This window comes from Miniopterus schreibersii (genome assembly GCF_964146895.1).
Source record: "Miniopterus schreibersii genome assembly, chromosome: 1".
NCBI classification, from domain to species: domain Eukaryota; kingdom Metazoa; phylum Chordata; class Mammalia; order Chiroptera; family Miniopteridae; genus Miniopterus; species Miniopterus schreibersii.
Genome location: NC_138101.1, coordinates 61,976,677 through 61,996,681, shown reverse-complemented (window position 1 = coordinate 61,996,681; position 20,005 = coordinate 61,976,677). Strand labels below are relative to the sequence as shown.

The 20,005-nt window shown below is 42.2% G+C and overlaps 1 protein-coding gene and 1 pseudogene across 3 annotated transcripts in view; one reads left to right on the top strand and one right to left on the bottom strand.

Moving 5' to 3' along the window:
* Nucleotides 1-4,186: 4,186 nt before the first annotated feature.
* On the bottom strand, nt 4,187-11,262 carry LOC308565506 (dnaJ homolog subfamily C member 4 pseudogene; annotated as a pseudogene). Its single transcript has 2 exons — nt 11,150-11,262; nt 4,187-4,788 (listed from the first exon to the last, which is right to left on the bottom strand). The product of its transcript is annotated as a dnaJ homolog subfamily C member 4 pseudogene (transcript).
* The window catches only part of PPP3CA (protein phosphatase 3 catalytic subunit alpha), a 287,960-nt gene continuing 278,540 nt past the window's right edge, over nt 10,586-20,005 (top strand). For both annotated transcript variants that reach the window (XM_081118962.1, XM_081118961.1), the window contains exon 1: nt 10,586-11,452. In XM_081118962.1, the coding sequence (XP_080975088.1) occupies nt 11,395-11,452 (58 nt within the window). In that variant the 5' untranslated portion in view covers nt 10,586-11,394. The remainder of the gene's footprint in view (nt 11,453-20,005) is intronic.

The window sequence follows — 20,005 nt, the reverse complement described above, 5'->3', positions numbered from 1 at the left end:
GTAAGTGACAATGATAGGTGCCTTACTTTTTTTTTTTTATCACCAGAACAATACCATGGGTAGTTATTATTGTTCATATTTTCATATTAAGAAATTTAGACTCATCTGTGCTTGAGATCATATAGCTGAAGGATATATGTCTGAGGACATAGCTAGTAAGTGTTAGAGTCTGATTTCACATAGATTACATGCACTGGATATGAAACTGACATGAGAAAAACTTGAACTTTGTGGTCAAAGACCTAAACTTAAGCTATTACCCCATCATTTAAACCTGTAGAACCCTGGAACAAGACACTTAACCATTCTGAGCCTTGGTTTCCTTACTGCTAAAACAGAAAACTGGAGGTTACTGCTGCGCCTCCCACACCCCCTTTACCATCCAGAGCACCCAGCTCCCACCTGCTGTGAGTACTGATTGACAAAGGCCCCCTTCTGATCAGACAATTGCCCCAGATTATTGGTTGAACAGGTACCTCTGTCTGTCCCCAGAGATCTTTACCAATGCCTTATGGGTACAAAAGCCTGGCTCCCTGCATCTAGGGGGTCCAATTTTGTAGTGCGGTTTGCGCTCAGACCTTTCAGAGACCTCTTTCTTGCTTAGCTTTTAATTCCCATTCTGTCCTGCTTCCCTCACGCCCCTTCCACTGACACTTTCTCAGTTAATCCTTTAAAAAGAATCTCCATCTCAGGCTTTTCTTTTAGATAACCAAAGACAAAAAATATTCATTCAAATATTAGGAAAATAAAATGTAATAAATATATATGAAACATTTTATTAACAAGTATTATAAAAGTTTAACATTAATATATGCAGAAATTTTAAAAAAGTAAAATTTATTATTTTTATTTCCTTTCCCTTGAATATCAAAACTACCACCTTTCAGGTACCTAGAGTACTTGTGTTTTTTGTTCTCTCTCTGTTCTCTGTCAAAACCAGAAATTAGTGAATAATTTTATACCTGGGCCACTCAGCTAATCAATCAAAGTGTTGTGGTCTTAGGGTCCTGAGGTGTTCAAGAGTATGAAAAGAAAAATATGGGTTTGGTCAGCTTGTCTTGCTCACAATGCTTTAACCTGGGTAAATACATTTTGCTAATCTAGAGAGATTCAGAAGGTGTCAACTTTTAATGACTACAGAGGACATGCTGCTCTTTTCACCTTCCATATAATTTAGTGAGGGGTCTTTAGTTTGTAAGGAACATAACTCTCAAACCAGCTCTAGAAAATAGGGCATATTATAAGGAATTTGAAGTGTCTCATAAATTCAGAAAAAAAATTTAATCAACCAGGATTTAAGAAGGACAGAAAGGAAGACAGATTTAGGAATCTCTTTGTCTCTTCTTCCCTCCCCCCCCTCCCCTCCCCCTCTCCCCTCTCCTCTTTTCTCTTCTCCCTGGCTGAATTCAACCTATGGTTCCTCTGGCCCTTATGCTTTCATCTTTTTACTCACCCTACATGTGAATCATTTGCTAGTGACCATCTTAGTCCAAGCCTGCAACACCCTTTATTCAAACAACCACCACCAATTTTCCTCTGGACTTTTAGATCAAGATCTTCCCAGAAGGTATCTGATTAGCTTAGCTTACTTTTGCTAAGTAGGTCAGTGAAGTTAGTTTCTGGCCTTTAGGTGTCCTCTTGTTAGATCTTCACTGACTCTGGTCCAATCCCCTGTGATGGCAGGAGTTGAATTTGTGACCTTCAACAGGTACTGTGACTGGGGCATTTTATTTAAAACAGGAACATGGGCAGGACAGGTACCTTAAAGCTTATGTAGCACAATTTCCTCTCTTGTCTGGATTTCTTTGGGTTGGGCACCAGGGACACCATGAAAGAGAAGAAAACTTTTTTTAAGGGACTGCTTCTAAACAACCAAAATCCAAACCCTGCCTACTTCCTGTCTGAAAATTGCTAATGTCTGGTCTAACTTATCACCAGGGAATAACTTAGATGTTGCAAACAATAGAACCCTTTGTATATTGGAGAAAGAGGAGTTATGAGTAATACTATGCCCTCCCCTGGATTTACACACATAATGATTCTTACATTGGGGATATGTGACCGACACACCTCATGCTAAAACTAAATTCTTGAGGTCCCATTTCATTTCTCATCCTGAAGGCCTGAGTCAACCCTTTTCACTCTATGGAAGTTGATTTTATAACTTAAAAAAACACACAGCCAAATATGAATTTTAACTTTTATTACAAATGCTTTGAAATGCTTACATCCCAAGTTTTATTGAGATGTAATTGACATATAACATTGTATAGTTCTAAGGTGCAAAACATGATTTGATATATGTATATATTGCAAAGTGATTAATACAATAAGATTAGTTAATATCCATAACCTCACATAGTTATAATTTTTTGCTTGTGATTAGAACTTTTAAGATCTACTCTTTTAGCAAGTTTCAAATATACAAACAGTATTGTTAACTATAGTCATCATCTTGTACATTACATCCCAGAGCTTATTTATCTTATAAGTGGAACTTTGTACCTTTTGAACACCTTCACCTAATTCCCCACACCCTTTGAAATGCTTATTTCAACTAATGAGAAAATCAGAAAAGTAACCTGAACTAGCATTGTAAGTGAATATTCAGTCTTGCAACAAACATTTCATTAAGTTCCTAGTATGTGCTAGGCATATTACAGGCACCAGAGATTTAATTGGGAACAAAAGAAAGTTCCTGCTCTCAAGGATCACATCACCTAGCTGCAGGAGGAGAGACAAACACATCACACACATAGCACACCTACACGTGTCATGTCAAGGGGTTATAAACCTGAAAAGGGAGCTAAATCATTGCAAAGAGGCAGAAAGTGATGAGGTGCTCTTTTAGGTAGGTGTAAAGACTGCTTTGTTAAGATCACCAGTGATCTCCCCCTTAGTCAAAACCTATAGTCATTTCTCAGTTGTCATTTTACTCAACTCATCGGCATGGTTACGCAAGTCACTTCATTTGCTTGACCTCGGAGATACCACCATTTACCCCCATAAGCTGCTCTTTTCAGTCAGCTTTGCAGGTCCCTCTTCTCTTCTCCTTACCCTCTAACTGAACTAAAGTACAACTAAGATGCCACAACTTTCAATTTTATACATCACCAGCCTGGCTCTCTTCTGTCAAGTCCAGACTCATGCATCCATCTCCCCGCATGCCATCTCCACTTTCATGTACAACATGCTTCTCAAAGTTCACATACCTGAAACCAGTTTTAGATTTTCTCCACAAAACAGGCTTTCCCTTTCCAACGCTCCCTTTCTCAGTGAATGGTAACTCAGTACCTTCCATTTGTTCACACCCAGAGCCTTGGAGCTCTTGACTGCTCCTTTTTATTTTCTCACGCCTTGTATCTAACCCATCAGCAAATGTTAGCTTTGCTTTTAAAATAGATTTGGAATCAGATACTTCTCCTCATTCAAACCCCCTGATTTCTCGCCTGGATTATGACAATATTCTCTTCAGTGGTCTTCCTATTTCTATCCCTGCTCCCTTCCTACCACCACATCTAAAGCCAGTTCTTATAAAAAGAATGACCACTTTCTTTAAACTTATATCACTCCTCTGATGAAATAATTTACATTTCACCAGAATAAAATTCAGATCTATTCAATAGTTTATGAGGCTCCATGTGATCTGAACTTACACCATCTCCTGGACTTCACCGTATACCATATACCACTTTCTCCAGTTCACTGTACACTGGCCTCTTCTGACAGTTCTTAAAACATGTCAGAATCTTACTTCAGGGCCTTCTCACATGCTGTTCTTTTAACGTAGAAGATTTTTCTTGAGATAGCAGCACAGATATCTCCCTCACTTCATTTGAATCTCCAATCAAATGTCACCTTCTAAGAAAGGTGATATTTGTCTGCACAATTTGTCTACAATAGCCAGTAGCACTCCTTTGCCCATCACTTCTTCCAGTGCTTTTAACACTGTGCATTATCACTTAGTCCACCAGATATATTTTATGTGTTTGTGTGTATGTAATTGTTTTAATTTTTTTTCTTTTTTCTTTTTGTTAAGCAGGGAGAATCACTTTATTGCATGCACTTTGGGTAGTGGTGAGTCCAAAGAGGGAACACTGCAGCTCCATTCAGATGAGAGGCTGGGGGTCATGATTTCTGGGCCTGGGGGAGGCCCCTGTGGTGGCTGCAGCTACTGTCTCTGATGTTACTCCTGCTGGAACCTGGCTCTTTTGGCCCTAGCCCTGGCCCTGGCCCTGAGTGTCATTGTAGATGGCTGTGATGATCTGATACTTTTCATCCATGAAGCTACAGGGCACCTGCTCCAACTTCCTGAGGCAGCACAGTGCAGGCCCGTGCCTGCCAGCATGATCAGAAGGCAGTACCCCAGTACCTGCTGCTTGTGTCTGTGCTGGGGCTGCCTCAGCTCTGCTTCCTGAGGCCTCACACTGCGAAACTGGGCCCAGTACTGTGCACTGGGAGGTGCCCAGGAGCTGTGTGCTTGATGAGTAGACCCAGGATGGGCTGTGGTTCCTGGAGACTTTGGGGGGTTGCTGAGTGGAGCCGGTGGTCCTCGCTGTGGTGAATCTGCTCCAGGCTGAGTAGTTGGTATGCTGCACTCAGGGCCACAAAGCAGCTGTGCAGGCCTGGGTTCCCAGAGTCCGGTCAGCTTGCAGTTCTTTGCACTTGGAGAAGAAAGCCTCTTTAACTTCTTTAGTGCTGGCACCAGGATGCACCCCCAACAGTTCACAGTAGTTACTGGGACCAGAACACTGCCCGGCGGCCTCTGCAAAGAGCTGGGTGGGAGGGCTGTGGGGTCACAGCCAGCTCAGGCACAGGGGCAGCACTGCGGCAGGCGGGCAGCTGGTGAAAGGAGGCCGCGAAGAAGAGTGCACTGGGCCCAGACTTCAAGCACTCCAGGGAGCAAAGGGAAGGGGCCTGCCCCCATGACTTTGTGAAGGAAAACTAAAGCAGGCCCTGAGGACCCAAGGGCAGGTGGGGCTTCCTTGCTCAAAACCAGACCCCAGTGTTCTGGACCTGTCCTACCTCTGACCAGGGCCCTTCTCCATACTGGCCTCGTTGTCTGGACAACCAACCACTTTAATTATTCTGGTTTAATCATCTGCTTCTCCTAACTAGACTGTAAGGTTTACGAGAAGACAGTTTTCTTTTTAAGTTATATTCCAAGTGCCTGATATGTGTTCAATTGAATAAATGCTTTCCAATAACCATCAATATGCAAAATTAAACTCCACTAATTTGAAGTAAATGGAAATACGACTAATTTGAGTGCAAGATTCTTTTCTAAGAGAATATTTACTTTCAAATTCATGAATTTTCAATCAATAATGGGCAAAACTTACTTCCAGTAAAGGTAAATTTCTACAAGCTTTAATGAGTGAAACTCATTTCTAATTACTATATTGATTTTGTATATGCAAATGTGCTTTTAAAGTGACAAACTTTCTCCTAAATTGGCTTACTAGGTCTCCTACAATTGGGTAGTACTTTTAGTATGATTACTAAACCATTTGTTGTTATTGTTGAATTGTTCTTAAGAAACTTCAAATGTAAACTTTGGCGCATTTCAGGTAAAATATCCTGAAATTATGACCTTAGAAAAGCCAGAATACATAAGTTCTACAGCATGAATATTTCTTGGATTTTCAATGTAATAGCAAATGTCTAGCTATTTTAAATGCAAGCTTTTATTATTTGGCACCATTAATCTAGTCATAATTTTTAAAATAATAAAATTAGGATTCAAATTATCTAGTAGAAAGGGCTAATAAGATTTTCTCCATTGTGTATATCTGTAATATATAGAAATATTAAAATATATATTAGAAATATTAAAATATCTCTGAAAGCAAGGGCTGTGGTACTTAGCCTGGTGCCTCACATATTGGATGTCAATACATTTTAAAAATTCACTCAGAAAAATTTGTTGAGCACCCTACCCTGTGCCCAGAACTGAAATATAAGATAAAGATACAAAAACAAATAAAATAACTTTGAATATATGTTTATTAAATCCAAATAAATAATGATCACCCATAGACTTGCCAAATTTTACATAAAATATATCTTTTCCATATTAAACTTAGCATACAATTCCATAAATTATAGTTTGGTCCCTCATGGAAAAAGTAAAATTTATTTCTGAATACATTGGGTATAACATATTTTTATGTCCTTTGGGAAATATCTTTTCTAAATGAGTAAAACTGCCCTCCGGGAAAAAAAAAAGGCTCAACAAAATTTCAAGAGCAATCCAAAAGAGAAACAAAACCCCCTTTAGTTTAAACCTCAAATAATAAAATCTGTGGTGACTAATATATTTCATAGAGCCTCTACAGTGAATAGGGTAGAACTTGGCATGTTAGAAGTGAACATCAGGGGAATGAACTCTAAGATAATAAATAAAATTCTTATACACAGTAATGTCTCCAATAGGACTGGCTGTCTAGTCTGCAGGTTCTTCAGCACTAGGCTGCACTGGCTCAGGTGAGAATAGGTCAGACATACTGTCAACTACCACTTTCTCAGAACAAAGTGCAGCCCCCAGAAGGGCCAAAACGAGAAGAGTCAAAATTCTTAATGTCAAAATGATAGTAAAGTCATCCAAGAACCAAAATAAAGTTCAAAATTTCAAAAGCAGGTTATTCTCAAAACAAGATATAAAATACAGTATCTTCAGTTCTTTTCTTGAAAAATAACGCCTCTACTTTTTAAAAAGATTTTTATTGACTTTAGAGAGGAGGGGGGGAGGGAGAGAGAGAGAGAGGAACATTGATGTGAGAGCCCAACGTAGATCACTGCCTCCTATATGCCCCCGACCAGGGACAGAGCCCTCAACCCCGGGCATGTGCACCAACCAGGAATCAAACTGGCAACTCTCTGGTGCACAGGACAACACCCAAACAACCAAGCACTTAACAGAAAAATAAAATATTGTTCATTTACTATGATTTTCCCCCAAATAGGTAAGCTGAGACTTGGAGCATTTGAATGCATAGATGATGCCAAATCTTTAATGTTCTTTTTTATTCCACACATATTTATCTTCATAATTAGCTGTGAAGTCAATAGTAAAATTAGTCTTCTCCAACAGTGAGAGGAAGTTACACTTTATACCTAAATTTTTGCCAAGGTAATATGTATACAATTCTTGTATAACAAGACTTTGAGATCCTTGAATAAAAGGACTAAGTCTTTGAATCCTTTCTCTATACATTTATGCATCATCTAGCACAGAACCTGGTACAGAACAGGTGTTCAAAACACAACTGGTAAATGAATAATTCATTTACAAGAAGTAAAAATTTGATGCTCATGTATTAAAAGAAATATTTTTAGTCTGGTAGTTCTGTTACATAACAGAATAAATATGAATTTTACTTTTTGAACTAACATCTTAAATAACTTCTGTGTATTAATTTGATAATACTAGCACCCCTAATAAGCATATCCCCAAATTTCAATGGAACAACACAATAAATGTTTATTTTTTCTTCATGTGAAGTCTGATGCAGATTTTCGTACTGGGCGGGCAGCATTCCTCTATGTGATAAGTCAGGTAGTTAGCTCTTTCTATTTGGTGTTATGCCTTCCCCTGGGCTCTAGAAGCCTCTTCATTCAGCTAAAGGATGGAAATGCATAAGGTGGACAATGCATATTTGCTGCTTAACTGTTTTGTCCTGAAAGTGATTCAACACTTCAGCCCACAGTGTATTGACCAGAATGAGTCACATGGACCCACTTAGACCCACTTAGATGCAGTCCAGGAAATAGAATTCCTACCTGGGCACATGCTCCCCAGAGAGAAATATACAAAGAAGGGGAAATATAATTTTTTGGTAGACAGAAAGTTGTTTTTTGCCAAGGTTTTTTTTTTTTTTTTTTTTTTCCCCCTCTTCATTTCTGTTTCTTTATAAGCAGAATCATTGTTTAAATCAGCATCCAGCAATTGCTTGAAAAATGTAAATTCCAAATATAATGTAATATAGTCAGTCAGCCTAGATAGTCTAACAAGATAAAAAAAGGCAGTAGCAGACAGTAGGACATCTGAAAAAGATATCTAAATAAAAAGATGATTTAGCTATTTCAGCTGGCCATATATGAGGACACAACTAGTCCCCTATGAACATGCTGTTGTCTAGTTTTCTTTAGAGTAGGGCCTGATTTTAAGGAGATGTGTCTGTGTTACAGCAGTATGGAACTACAAACATGCATTAAAAATACCTGATGATAAATGTGTTGTAAAGTGATTATGATTCATAACCTTTTTTCCCCCACACATACCTCAGCTAGGAGGTGTCTTAGACCTGTAGCGGACTGAAGGGTGTGCCTCAAAGGTGTGCCTTTATTTCCTATCTGTATCATATAACTCTTCTCTGGTGCTGACATTTTAAGCCTTCTGATGTTGGTTTATAGGTGCTTTTCCTAAACTTGAAAAGTGAGTCTAAAAAATGGTGCAAACTGTATCTCTGTCTGCAACACATGGGAGGGAACATCATGGTCTGGGAAATGAGCATCCCTGGACTTGGTTTCCTGGTCTTTCCTCAAGCAGGCCCTCTTCCTCACTCACAGGCCTTGGCATCCCTGCCTGACTCTGTGCCAGCTGGCTAGGGCCCAACTTCCCAAATCTACCTTAGCAACTAGTTCTGCCCATGTTCACGAGGCTGTTCTCAACCAACCCTTCCTGAGATGATACAGTGGCCTCTCAGAGTTCATATTTTTATGACAGTTCTATTGGACTCTAGGCTTTACTGAGGGCAAGGACTATTTCACCTCCCCACCCCCACATAAATTACCTACCACAGTGTCTGGCATATAAGAGAATAATACATATTTACTATCTGCCTAATTACCCTGCACTATCCTGGGTTCTGAATTGAGCAGCAGAACCTTGGAGCCAGGGCAGTTGCCCTGAGCCAGAAGGACACACCCTGCATGGTCTCCTTTCAAGCTAGGAGGCCTCTACAGAGGCTCACCTGCCTTTTAGAGTAAGTTCCTACCCCTTGCAGGCCAAACTGTTCAAGTCACACTCTAGCACCATCAGTCAATTCCTAAAACTTATTTGCAAGTTTGTACTTTAATGTAACCCCTTTCTCCCAAACACTTCTGGCTCTATCTCTTCACCCCCTAAATCTTTTATTGGGCCTTTTACTAGGCTCATGGTCCCTTTCAGGAAATAGGAAAAAGTTGATATTGGAGGAATTTGGAAATAAAACAGGAAGAATGGAGGGTGGGAAATTTGTTTAGCTCAATTCATCACTCCCCCCCAAAACACCAACCTCCTTGCCAGTCCTTGGCGTTGAACTGAGGCTGTTCGGGGAGAGGAGCTGTGCGGAGGTGACCTTTTGGCAGAGGGGGGGCCCACTTCTCATTCTGTGGCAGGTAGATCAGAAAGGAGCATTTGGGCTACTGTCACCCTCTGGCCTCTGCCTTGAATTCTCTTTTTTTTCCAACTGGAGAGACCACAGTGTGGATTCTCCTAGGGGTTCACGGTTCTGCAAGTATCGGTAGAGGTAGGATCAAATGGGTGTCCAGACATTGGAGAGAGGAGAGCGAGGAGAGAAAGGACATGTGTCGAGAGTCCCAACCAGCGGCAGTGTGTGCGAACAGGGAAAAGGCGACCCTCTCGAGTGTTTCTCCGGCCCTCTCATTTCTCCCTGGAGACCCGCAGGGTCCCAGCGCCCCCGGTGACCCAGAGTAGCCCGGGGGCGTTTGGACTCCGGTCCCAGTCCTCCGTGGGCAGCCCGCTCCCGCGTCCCACCGCGCTCCACACATTCCTCCGCGTCCCCGGCCCGCGACGCTCGGGGGCGCCCCCCACCCTCGCGACGGTGCGAGGCAAGGGTGGTCGACACCAGTCAGCACAGCACCGCTCGCAGAAAGGGCCTGATCGCTAAACAGCTGTGCACCCATCCCGGGCGGAGCCCGGCTCCCCAAGGTAAGCTGTCTGTCCGTCGGCGTTTGGGCGATGCCGCCCGGACAGCTGCGGCCGCGACGGCAACTGCGCCCGGGCCGCGCAGCTCCCCGCGCTCGGGCTCCCCCCGCCCCCTCGGTCGCTCTCCCCCACCCCCACCCCCACCCCCACCCCGGGCCCTCCTCTCCCGGACTCCTCACTCCTCGCCCTCCCCGGGGCCACGCACACACCCGGAGACACCCTCCGCACTCGGCTACTCACACTGCGGCTTAACCCAGCCCACAAGGCACGGTTACCAAAGCGGCGCGGGGGGGTGTGCGGGGTCAAGGGGCCGAAGCCAGACGGGGCTGGGGGGGCCGGGAGAGCCCTCTCCACCCCGCCGCGACCCCCGCCCGTCCTCCGTCCCTAATCCCCGCCTGCCGGCAACAGTGACACCTGAGCAGGGACGGGGAGGCGGAGGCGGCAGGCCCGCCCGACCGGCAGCTGGGAGAAAACAGAGCGGGGGGCGGGACGGAGAGGAGGAGCGGGGGGCGGGCGGCACCGCGGGGCCGCCACCTGGCGCAGAGTGACGCGCGCGCCAGCCAGTAAGCGCCCGCAGCTCCGACGTCGGGGCGGGGAGCCGGGGGCGGGCTCCGCGTGGAGGAGGCGGCCGAGCGGGCGCTAGAGGAGGGGGCCGGGAGGAGGAAGGGGAGGAGGCGGAGGCGGGCGCGGTGGCGGCAGCGGCGGCGGCGGCGGCGGAGGAGGGTAGGTTGCGCCGGGGACTGTGTCTGCCGAGCTCCGCGGCTCTGCCTGTGTGAGTGAAGGAGCAGCGCGGGAGGCAGGGGCGAGCGCGGCGGCGGGACATCTCCGGCGGCCGCGGACCTGCGGCGGCGCTCGGCGTGGGGCGGCAGCGACAGGGACAGCGACAGCGATAGCGGCGGCAGCGGCGGCAGCGGCAGCAGCAGAGCAGCAGCAGCAGCAGCAGCAGCGGCGGGCGCCTCTCCGCCGCCGGGGACGCCGAGGCGCGGTTGGTGGCACTGACATCCGCGGCCCTGCCTCTCCTCCCTCGCCCCCGGCCCTCCCCATGTGATCGGTCTTAATCCCGGCAGTGTGCGCGCGTGGGGCTCCATTCCGCGGTGCCCGGTCTCCGTGCCAGGGTGGGTGCTCGTGTGTGCGCTTCTCCTCCCCATCCCCCTTCCCCAAGAATAAAAGAAGAACCGAGAGGCGTGCTTAGAAAATAAATAAATAACCGCCACACACGCGTGCCGGGAGCGGAGTCGGCGGGGCTGGCGGCCGAGGAGGAGTGAAGGCGGCGGCGGCAGAGCAGGAGGAGGAAGAGGGACGCGCGGAGAAGGCAGCAACTTTAAAGCCATCTCGGAACCCAGACCTCCAGCCGAGCGGTTTGCAGCGCGGCGGCGGCAGCGTTGAGTGTCTGGCCCGCCGGTCCGGTCGGGGTGTGCAGTAGGACGGACGAACAGCGCGTCGCTGTGCCCCGGCGGCTGGAGATGTCCGAGCCCAAGGCAATTGATCCCAAGTTGTCGACGACCGACAGGGTGGTGAAAGGTAAGCGGCGCGCCGCGGTCGTCCGGGTGCACCGTGTGCCGCAGGCACCCGGGCGGCTCGCCTCCCCTCCCCCGCCCCGGGTTTTCTCCCTGCTCCGGCCACGGACCTTCTAGGATATTGTGCAACACTCGCCCCCCTCTCTTGCGCGCCCTTCCCCCACGCCTCCCATCCAGGCCCACTTGGGGCAATTTTATTTACGGGGGCGTCAGTTGGCAAATGGCTGAGCTTTGGGGAGGCGGCCGCGGGGGTGGCGGTGGCGAGAGGGGGCGCCCGGGGGGTGGTTGCTGGCAGGGTGTAGCTGCTGTGACAGAAATAGGAAGTGGGTGGCTGCTCACTGGGTTGCATGGGATCGGGTTTATGGTTTTCTTTTGCATAGGGAGGGGTGATTTATGGCTTTTAAAAAATTAATATGGCATATTTATGTGGCCGTGGCTTTCCACAGACTGCCTGGCTCGGGCCGGGGTTCTCTAGGCGATCCGTTGCAGCAATTCCCTCCGCGCCCCCTCCCCCTGCCTCTGGAAGGGCCTGCACAGGACTCGCGAGAGAGCGGGAGAGCGTGGGGGGAGCCCGGCGCTGCCTTCCGCGCGGGGTGGGGGCGGCCGCAGGCGGAGGGGGTGGCGGAGGGGACGCGCGGGGGCGCGGGGGCGCGGGAGGCGGGGAACGACCCGAGAGCCCTACAGTCGCTGCCCGGGATTCCCCCACAGGCCCTGAGAAAGACGCGAAATGCAGTTCTCCAACCTCCCTTGCCACCCAGCCTTCCCCCGCCGACCTGTCATTGCTCTTGAATGGTTCCCTTTTGGAGCACACCTCCCTAGTGGTGAACTCGCCTCGCTCGCTTCCTCCGTGTCCCTGTCACCCCCTTCTTAATGGGCTATCTGATTCTCCCAGAGTCCGGGATCGTGTACTTCTGGCAGGGATGGCTCTGGGGTTTCTGGCAAAGAGAAGCTGGGATGGGTGCATGGGCTGAGGAAGGGGAGAGGCAGTGGTCTCCTCTCTATCACCGGGGAATCCCCCTCCCTTGATTCGTGGTGGAGTGGGGGAGGAACCATCCCAGGAAACCTGGAAGGATGATACAACAGAGCAGATCCGCCAGGATTAAGTAGTATCCCTCATTCCTGGGGTCAGAATGCAGAGCAAAGAAGGGTTGGGCGTGGGCTAGGCGCAGAGCGGGCCTCTGAAATTGGAAACAAGGCTGGCTGGTTTGGTGTATGTGTGTGTGTGTGTATGCGCGCGCGCTGTAGAGCAGAGCTCGGTTCTTATGTGGCCAGAGCTTGCAAGTAAAGTGAAGGCAATAAAGTCATTTGCATCGTGAGCCCTTAGGTGAAGTAACCCAGCAGCCTAAAGACCGTGAAAACAGAAGTCTTTGGGGCTTCAGAACTGTTCATTGCTTCACTCAGGTTTGCTCAGTTTTGAAAGTTTTTGTGTGTGTTCTCCTGATAGATGGGAAAAATTGTGGTCTCCTTTATAAGAAAAAGAGAATAAAATATCTTGTTTTGTTTTGGTTATATTAAAATCATTCCTGCTTTAGTGTAGTATTCATAGACCCATCAAAATAAGAAGGAAATATCTGCAAAAATGACTGGAAATAGGTCTATAGATGCACAGCTATTCTTTTTTGCAGGCATGGATCTTCCTGTAAACAGTCAATTCAAATTCATTCAAAAGAACTATGCTTGTATTAAGGCTCTTTGTTGACGTTTAAAAACAGTTAAGACCTTTTGCTAAAATATCAGAGAATAACAAATATCTCCCTAATGTGTGAAGTTAGGCGTAACTCCAATGTGTATGTTAAGATTACCTATATTCAAACAATTACTATAAAGCTTGCAATTCAAATGATAGCAGTAAATGTGTTAGCAATTAAAAAATACTTATGTGCACACACATAAGATCACATTCCCTGTTTTAAATCACGAAGTGTAGGTTCTAAATGTAAATGTAAAATTGTTATCAAGTGAAGAATGTAAAAATGATTGATCATACATTCAGGCTCGGTGTCTTTACCAGTTAATGTGAAAAGAGCACATTCAACCATTGTATGTGGCTGGTTTGTCTTACTTTTCCCCCCCAATGCTATATTATATATACAGGGTGTCCCAAAAATGTATACACACTTTAAGGTTATAAAGTCATTGTTTATTAATGTACAGTTCATTTAAAAAATTTAAAAGAATCTACAGAAATGAGTGTATACATTTGTTGGGACATGCTATATATTATTATAAATGGAGCTTTACATTATAAGTACACATACCAACCGATAATTCCAAAAATTTGGTTTCCATAGTATTGCAGAACTGAAATGCAAATGTGGGTAATAGACACAAAATAGGAAAAATTAGTTTTCCATTTGTTTTGATAGGCCTCTGGATGTGAAATTTCTGAACGTGAAATTTTGTTTATAGAAAAAAGTTTTATTGGTGAATCCTGGTTTTTTAAGATGGTCACACCCACCACCACTATTTCTCTTATACTTTCTTATAGAGTGTATATTGTTGGCTTAAAAGCCATCAGCAAATGCTGGGTTCAACATTTTATCATACATACGATTTTTACGATTAATTATTTGAGGTGATAATCTATTTTGATGACCGGTCTACTATGAAATAGCAGTTCTCCTTGAATATGTATACAGAGGCGTAGTGAGTACAAAGTACATGTATGATGAATGGAAAACATTACCAAACAGTTTTTCCTATTTATAAAAATTAGATAAGACAGTTAACAAAACCAGGACTTCACTCTAAATTTTGCTAGAACTTCATCTCAGTGCTCTGAGATTGACTTAATGCAGGAAAGGGATTATCCTTGAGGAAATTGCTGTGCTCTCGAAGCTTTCTCTCCTTTTACCAAATGCAGTTAGAGGTATTTGCTTACATAGAGAAAGAAGAGGTATTTGGATCATTATTACCATGCTGTGCCATGGCATTTGTTTACAGTTACCTTTCTTAGTGTGATCTGGGTTTTGTTGTATAACAAATTGCTATTTACAAATAAAGCTGTGCTTGTGATTGTGTTTGCAGTAGTATGATTTTCTTGACTTTTACTTCCAGAATGCAACTTTAGAAAGGTAGGTTGAGTTTAAGTTTCAACTAATTGTAATTTTTCAGGTTTGTAGCACCTTGTGGATTGTGTTCAGAAACCCTTATCAGTTTTCTAAACCTTAGAAATGAAAGGAAATGAATGGCATCATTAGAGGTGAAAAGTGTTCATTTAGATTACCTTGAAAAATTACTTCATTTAGCAAAACTAGCAGTTTCATTTTGACTGTTCTTGGATAAAAAAACGGAAAGTATAAAAATTCAGAGAAATCATCTTGGTAATGCCATTTGTTGGAAATGACAATAACTTGATCCATTGTTTTACATTTTTAAAAAAAGAAACTTTGCATAATATAAGGCCAAAGACAGAGGGCAATAAACAGAAGAATAACTACTCCCTCCCTCCCCACTCCCAACACACCCAATAGTCTGGTTTTTCTCTATAGTGATGTTCCACAGGCCTTTTTCCAAACTTTAGTTTCTCTTCATTTCTCCCGGCCTGTTCTTTCTTTTAACTCCTGGTCTGGCCCTAACATCCCTTGCTGGCTGTAGAACTTTGCTACTTGACAGTTAAATACTTGCAAGAAATTAAACTATGTGATGAGTGAGTGCACTGCTTTGTTTCATCTCTTACCCTTTCCTCTGTTCCCATCTCCAGGTATTCTATAATGGATCCTATACCTTCACCTGAACTAATTTTAATAGTAGCAATTCCAGATACCATGGCAATAACTTGATCCATTGTTTTACATTTAAAAAAAAGAGAAACATTGCATAAGGTTGTTGGGTAAATTCCTGGGAAAACTTTTAGGGAATTTCTTGAAAACTCTAGGTAGGGCACTCTTGTACTTTGTGTCATGTTGCTTTTGGCTGAGGGGAATAAAAAAAAAAAAAAGCTGTCTTTCTTTGTATTGTCAGCTTATGTACTTGTTGTGTAGACAAAGTACAAATAAGGACGTTCTGGAAAGATATCTAAGCTCATATAAGCAAGAAGATGGTAGCTAAGTAAAATATTGAGTAGAAAAGAATTCCCATCAGTTTTCTAGTTGAATGAGACTACTCAAAAAGAAAACAAAAATATGGAGTATTAAATAATGCCACTTTTTTTGCAGCCGTCAAGAACTTATTGTGAATTTATTTTGCTGACCTTTGCTACCATCAGTTGAATTTAGCCATGTATCTGGTTTTCCATTTGATGTAGTAAAACCTCATTAATTTAGGGTCATTAATTGAAACTTACTATGATTAAATGCCTATTTGGTGGCTGAAGATTACATTAGCAGTGGGTGTGAAGAAAGGAGTCTGCTAATCTAATACTACAAACAACACGATTTGGGCATGGTTAATATACTTGATAACAAATTCTTTTCAGGACTTAGTGTACAGCATGCAAATTAATGCTGTTAATTACAATTAGATTGATCTGTTGTTCATGACTATGAAGTAAATATAACACAAGTGCATTGTTTTCAAAACATACATTCTGTAAACTTGAGGCTTAAGGCAACAATTGAGACTGAGATTCAGGGAAATTCCAATGATTCTAAAATGCCATCAATTAGAAGAATTAATATTTTAAAAATCTAGTTTTGGGGAACTGAGGAAGAACCACAGTTCTTTAAATGAGCAATCTATTTTAAGACATCTAGTTAAAATGTGAAAAAAGTAATACTTTAGAATCTAGTTAGAAGTTTACTGTAACATTTGTTTATATTAGTTTTAAAATATGCTTTTTAAGATATGTTCCCCTATGAACTGTTTTTATTTGTAATTTTAGAGATGAAATAGGAATTTGATATGCTGTGAGTTTATAACTTTTTTATAATTGGCCTCTTACGCTTTTTTAAATCTTTTTTTGTGTGCGTCAGCCATGTGTAGTATTGAAACTAATTATGAAACCAAATAAAGAATCCATTTAGAGTGACCTCATTGGAAAACAGCATTTTTCTAGACATATTCTCTTTTTAGCAAATCCAGTTAAATTATCTTTTTGAAAGTTTTCTGAAGATATTGTACAGTTCCAGGAATATAAAGAATGATGATGATTCATGATATGGAACTCTGATAAATACTAAAAAATTATTTTGTCAGTTTTTCAGCAATATTCTGGTGTAGCATTCTCTTGCTTATTCAAGAGGGATATAGTGAGATTTTGAATTATAACTTTCTGTAATTCCGTTGATATATATTATAACGTCATGGGCTACTTTCCCCATATGTACAAGGGCAATAATTGCACTCACCATCACTTGTGAGAACCAGAGGATCATCAAGTGGTATCTGAGAACCTAAATGGTTACATTTGGGCTACTTGCCTGGGAATGGCAATTCAGTCACTGCTGACACAGAATTAAAAGTGACAAACGTACTAATGTATTTTCAGGGTCGCTCAAGAATAGTCAGAACCATTAATACTGAAGTCCATGAATAGCTTGGGTCTACAACAGTGTCCTATGGTGACACTTATTTTATAGTTGAAGAAATGGAGACAGAATAGCTAGAAAGGTGGGTCACAGGTGGTACTAGAATGCAGGTAAGTGTAAGCAAATTCTGTAGCAAAGATGCTCTTCTCTCAAAAAGCTGTTTGAAACTGTCACTTTGGGTATATTTAAGATACTGCTTTTTTTTTTCTTTTCGAACTTTGCTTTACTGAATTACTAGCTGTATATGTAAAATAGTTTTATTAGAAGAAGCTTTTATATCTCTATTTAGCAGAACTATAAATTCTGATGATAAATGTTACAATGTGGTTTGATCTTGGCATGAGGTTTACTGAAAAAAACTGTTAAGCACTGAACAGAACTGTTTTCTGTTCAGGTAAATATATACACAGAAATAGGAATAGCATACTCTCCTGATAAGGAGTGTTATTGACTATAATTTTGAAGGGTATTATTGTAAGCCTCTTTGTTTGAACTATAATGACCCATGCTGTTACTTCAGTTTGAGGAATTTGTTAATTTCTAGAGAAAGTTCAAGCAAAAATATCAGCCAATGCTTCTTAGGTATTCCTTTTTTATTTTTTATTTTTTTATTGGTTTTAGAGAGAGAAAGGGTGGGGGGAGATATAGAGCTAGCTAGCTAGGTATGTAGGTAGATAGAATTGTTGTTCCACTTATGCATTCATTCATTGGTTGCGTCTTATACGTGCCCTGACTGGAGATTGAACCTGAAACTTTGGCGTATTGGGACGATGCTCTAAGCAATTGAACTACCCGGCTAGGGCTCCACTTCTTTTTTAAAATATAGTCATCAGGTGGGAATGATTTAGGCACTGAAACCGTATTTTAGTTTGTAAATTAAATCTTTAGTAGTCTTGACATTTTCAGCATTTTTAACCTGTTTTATTCTATAATTTTATATCCCGTATTCATACAGGCTTTATTCATTGATAAACCATCAATTATATTTCATATAAGAAGTCAAATAAAACATTTCATATTCCTCCATGGTTAGGTGTTCTGAATAATGTCTTAAATAGGTGACTATCAATTTGAGGATTTAGAACTATTGCCGGGAGCTCAAATCCATTTTATAAATGGACACTCAGGTAGCTAAAGTCTTAGATATTTAAAAACATGTGAACCCTGACTGAGGAAGCAGTAATCAGTTATTAAAACGCTGTGTTTTTGGAATTGGATGAGTTCTTATTGAGACCATCATAGAGAGGAATATCACCATGTTTTTCTTCTTTTTATTCCCCTAATCCATGCTTTTGCCTCACAGCAAGATATATTATGACTCTATTTTAAAATATGGTCTATCTGACTTTCTATGAACTTCTTCCTGTTTCTTGCAACTGGAAATTCTGCACATGCCTGCCAAGAGCAAAACAAACAAGTAGATATCAGAGATTCAGAGATTTATGTTAGCAGCTGCCTTCAGATTATAACATAACACCTTATAGTGTTTTCAGTTTCAGGTATTTTCTACAGTTGTGAAACTAGACGAATGATAGTTGATGTTCAGGCAGAGTTTTATTCATATGGAGCTAAATTAAAAAAAAACTTCATCAGCTCTAAGATTAAAATATTTAGCATCTCTTTCTACATTGACTGTATAACCTCAGTTTTCCTTGATTTGGGGGGAGGAGCTACTTCTTCTGATATGAAATGTTTAGTTGACTCTATGTAGCATTAGAATGTTTTGGAAATTCTAGTATGTCACTGTCTAAACTATGTCCCTGAGGTTGCTGCATGTACTTGGAAGTTACATAACATTTTTTATTACTTTGTGTATTCAGAATTTTCCTTTGGGAAATATGGTCATTGAACCAGTGGTGCCTAACTCGATGCTTTGCTTATTATGCACTGAATAAATTCTCACTGAATAATCTGGGTATTGCAAAATTCTCATGTGCCTCCTGAAGCAATAAGCAGAGAAAAATTATATGTTTATTTTGAGTGTATCATATTAAGTTATGATTCTTTGCAAATGGTCCTATATGGTGACTATCTGGTTAATTGCTTCCTTCACCAGCCATATTAAAGAATGGAGTATGAGAAGGAGACATTAAAAAGGTAACAAAGTTAGACTGAGAACAGTTTTGTTATTTGGTCATTTGAACTGGCTTTGTGCCCACTGCGTTTAAAGGGCTAAATCCTGTTCAACTTAGCATATTAGCTTGAACTTGAAGGCTTTCTTTCAATTTTGTTGCATTTCCCTTTAGGCTGATCAATTTTTGACAAGCGGAGAAAGACATTAGTCACTCAATGTTTGATTTATTGGGCGATTTATGTATTTTAAATATTGTCCAGACTTGGACTTGAAGAGAAAATGACCTGGCAAATTTCATGAAAGCAGAAAACCAAACCAAAGGAATTAAAACTCTCTTCCATTGCTTACATCTCATTTTATCATTTTCTATGTTGCTCTTGTAATCCAGAAATGCAACCTTCTCCAGCATGACCTCCTGGCCCCCAAAACGTTATTAGATGCTGTCCAGTGGGAAGATATATGGGCTATGAGAGGTTAAAAAAAAGTGGCACCAATTCTGCTGACACCTTATATTCTTCTAAGTAGGCTTTAAGCCATCCCTTGACAATATGTTTTTAAACATCTTATAAGCTATTCCACTTTATCAAATTAAAAGCACAATACATTCTCTTAAAATGACAGAACCTGAGTCAGGACTTTGTGTTGTTGTTATTATTATTATTGCTTTTTGCAAAGATCACAATTTTTTTTTTAATTAAACCTGACATTATTGGTCTGTTATGCGTATTTAATGCTAATAAATTAAAGTGCACGGATACCTTCTGTGTGTGGGTCTGATTATTTGTATGATAACAGTTTTTATTATTCTCATTATTCAAGCTGTTCAGTTGTCACCTCCTCTGGGCCTCTCATCTCTTGATACCTTCCGTTGGAGTAAAGGGACTTGCTTCTCCATTCTTACAGTAGACACCTTGAATAGAGCATGTTGCTCTGACGATTTGCTTACTTTTCTGCCTCTTCTCCCCAGGAAGTGGAGACCTCAGGAAAGTGGAGCCTGGTTCCATTTATCTTTAGC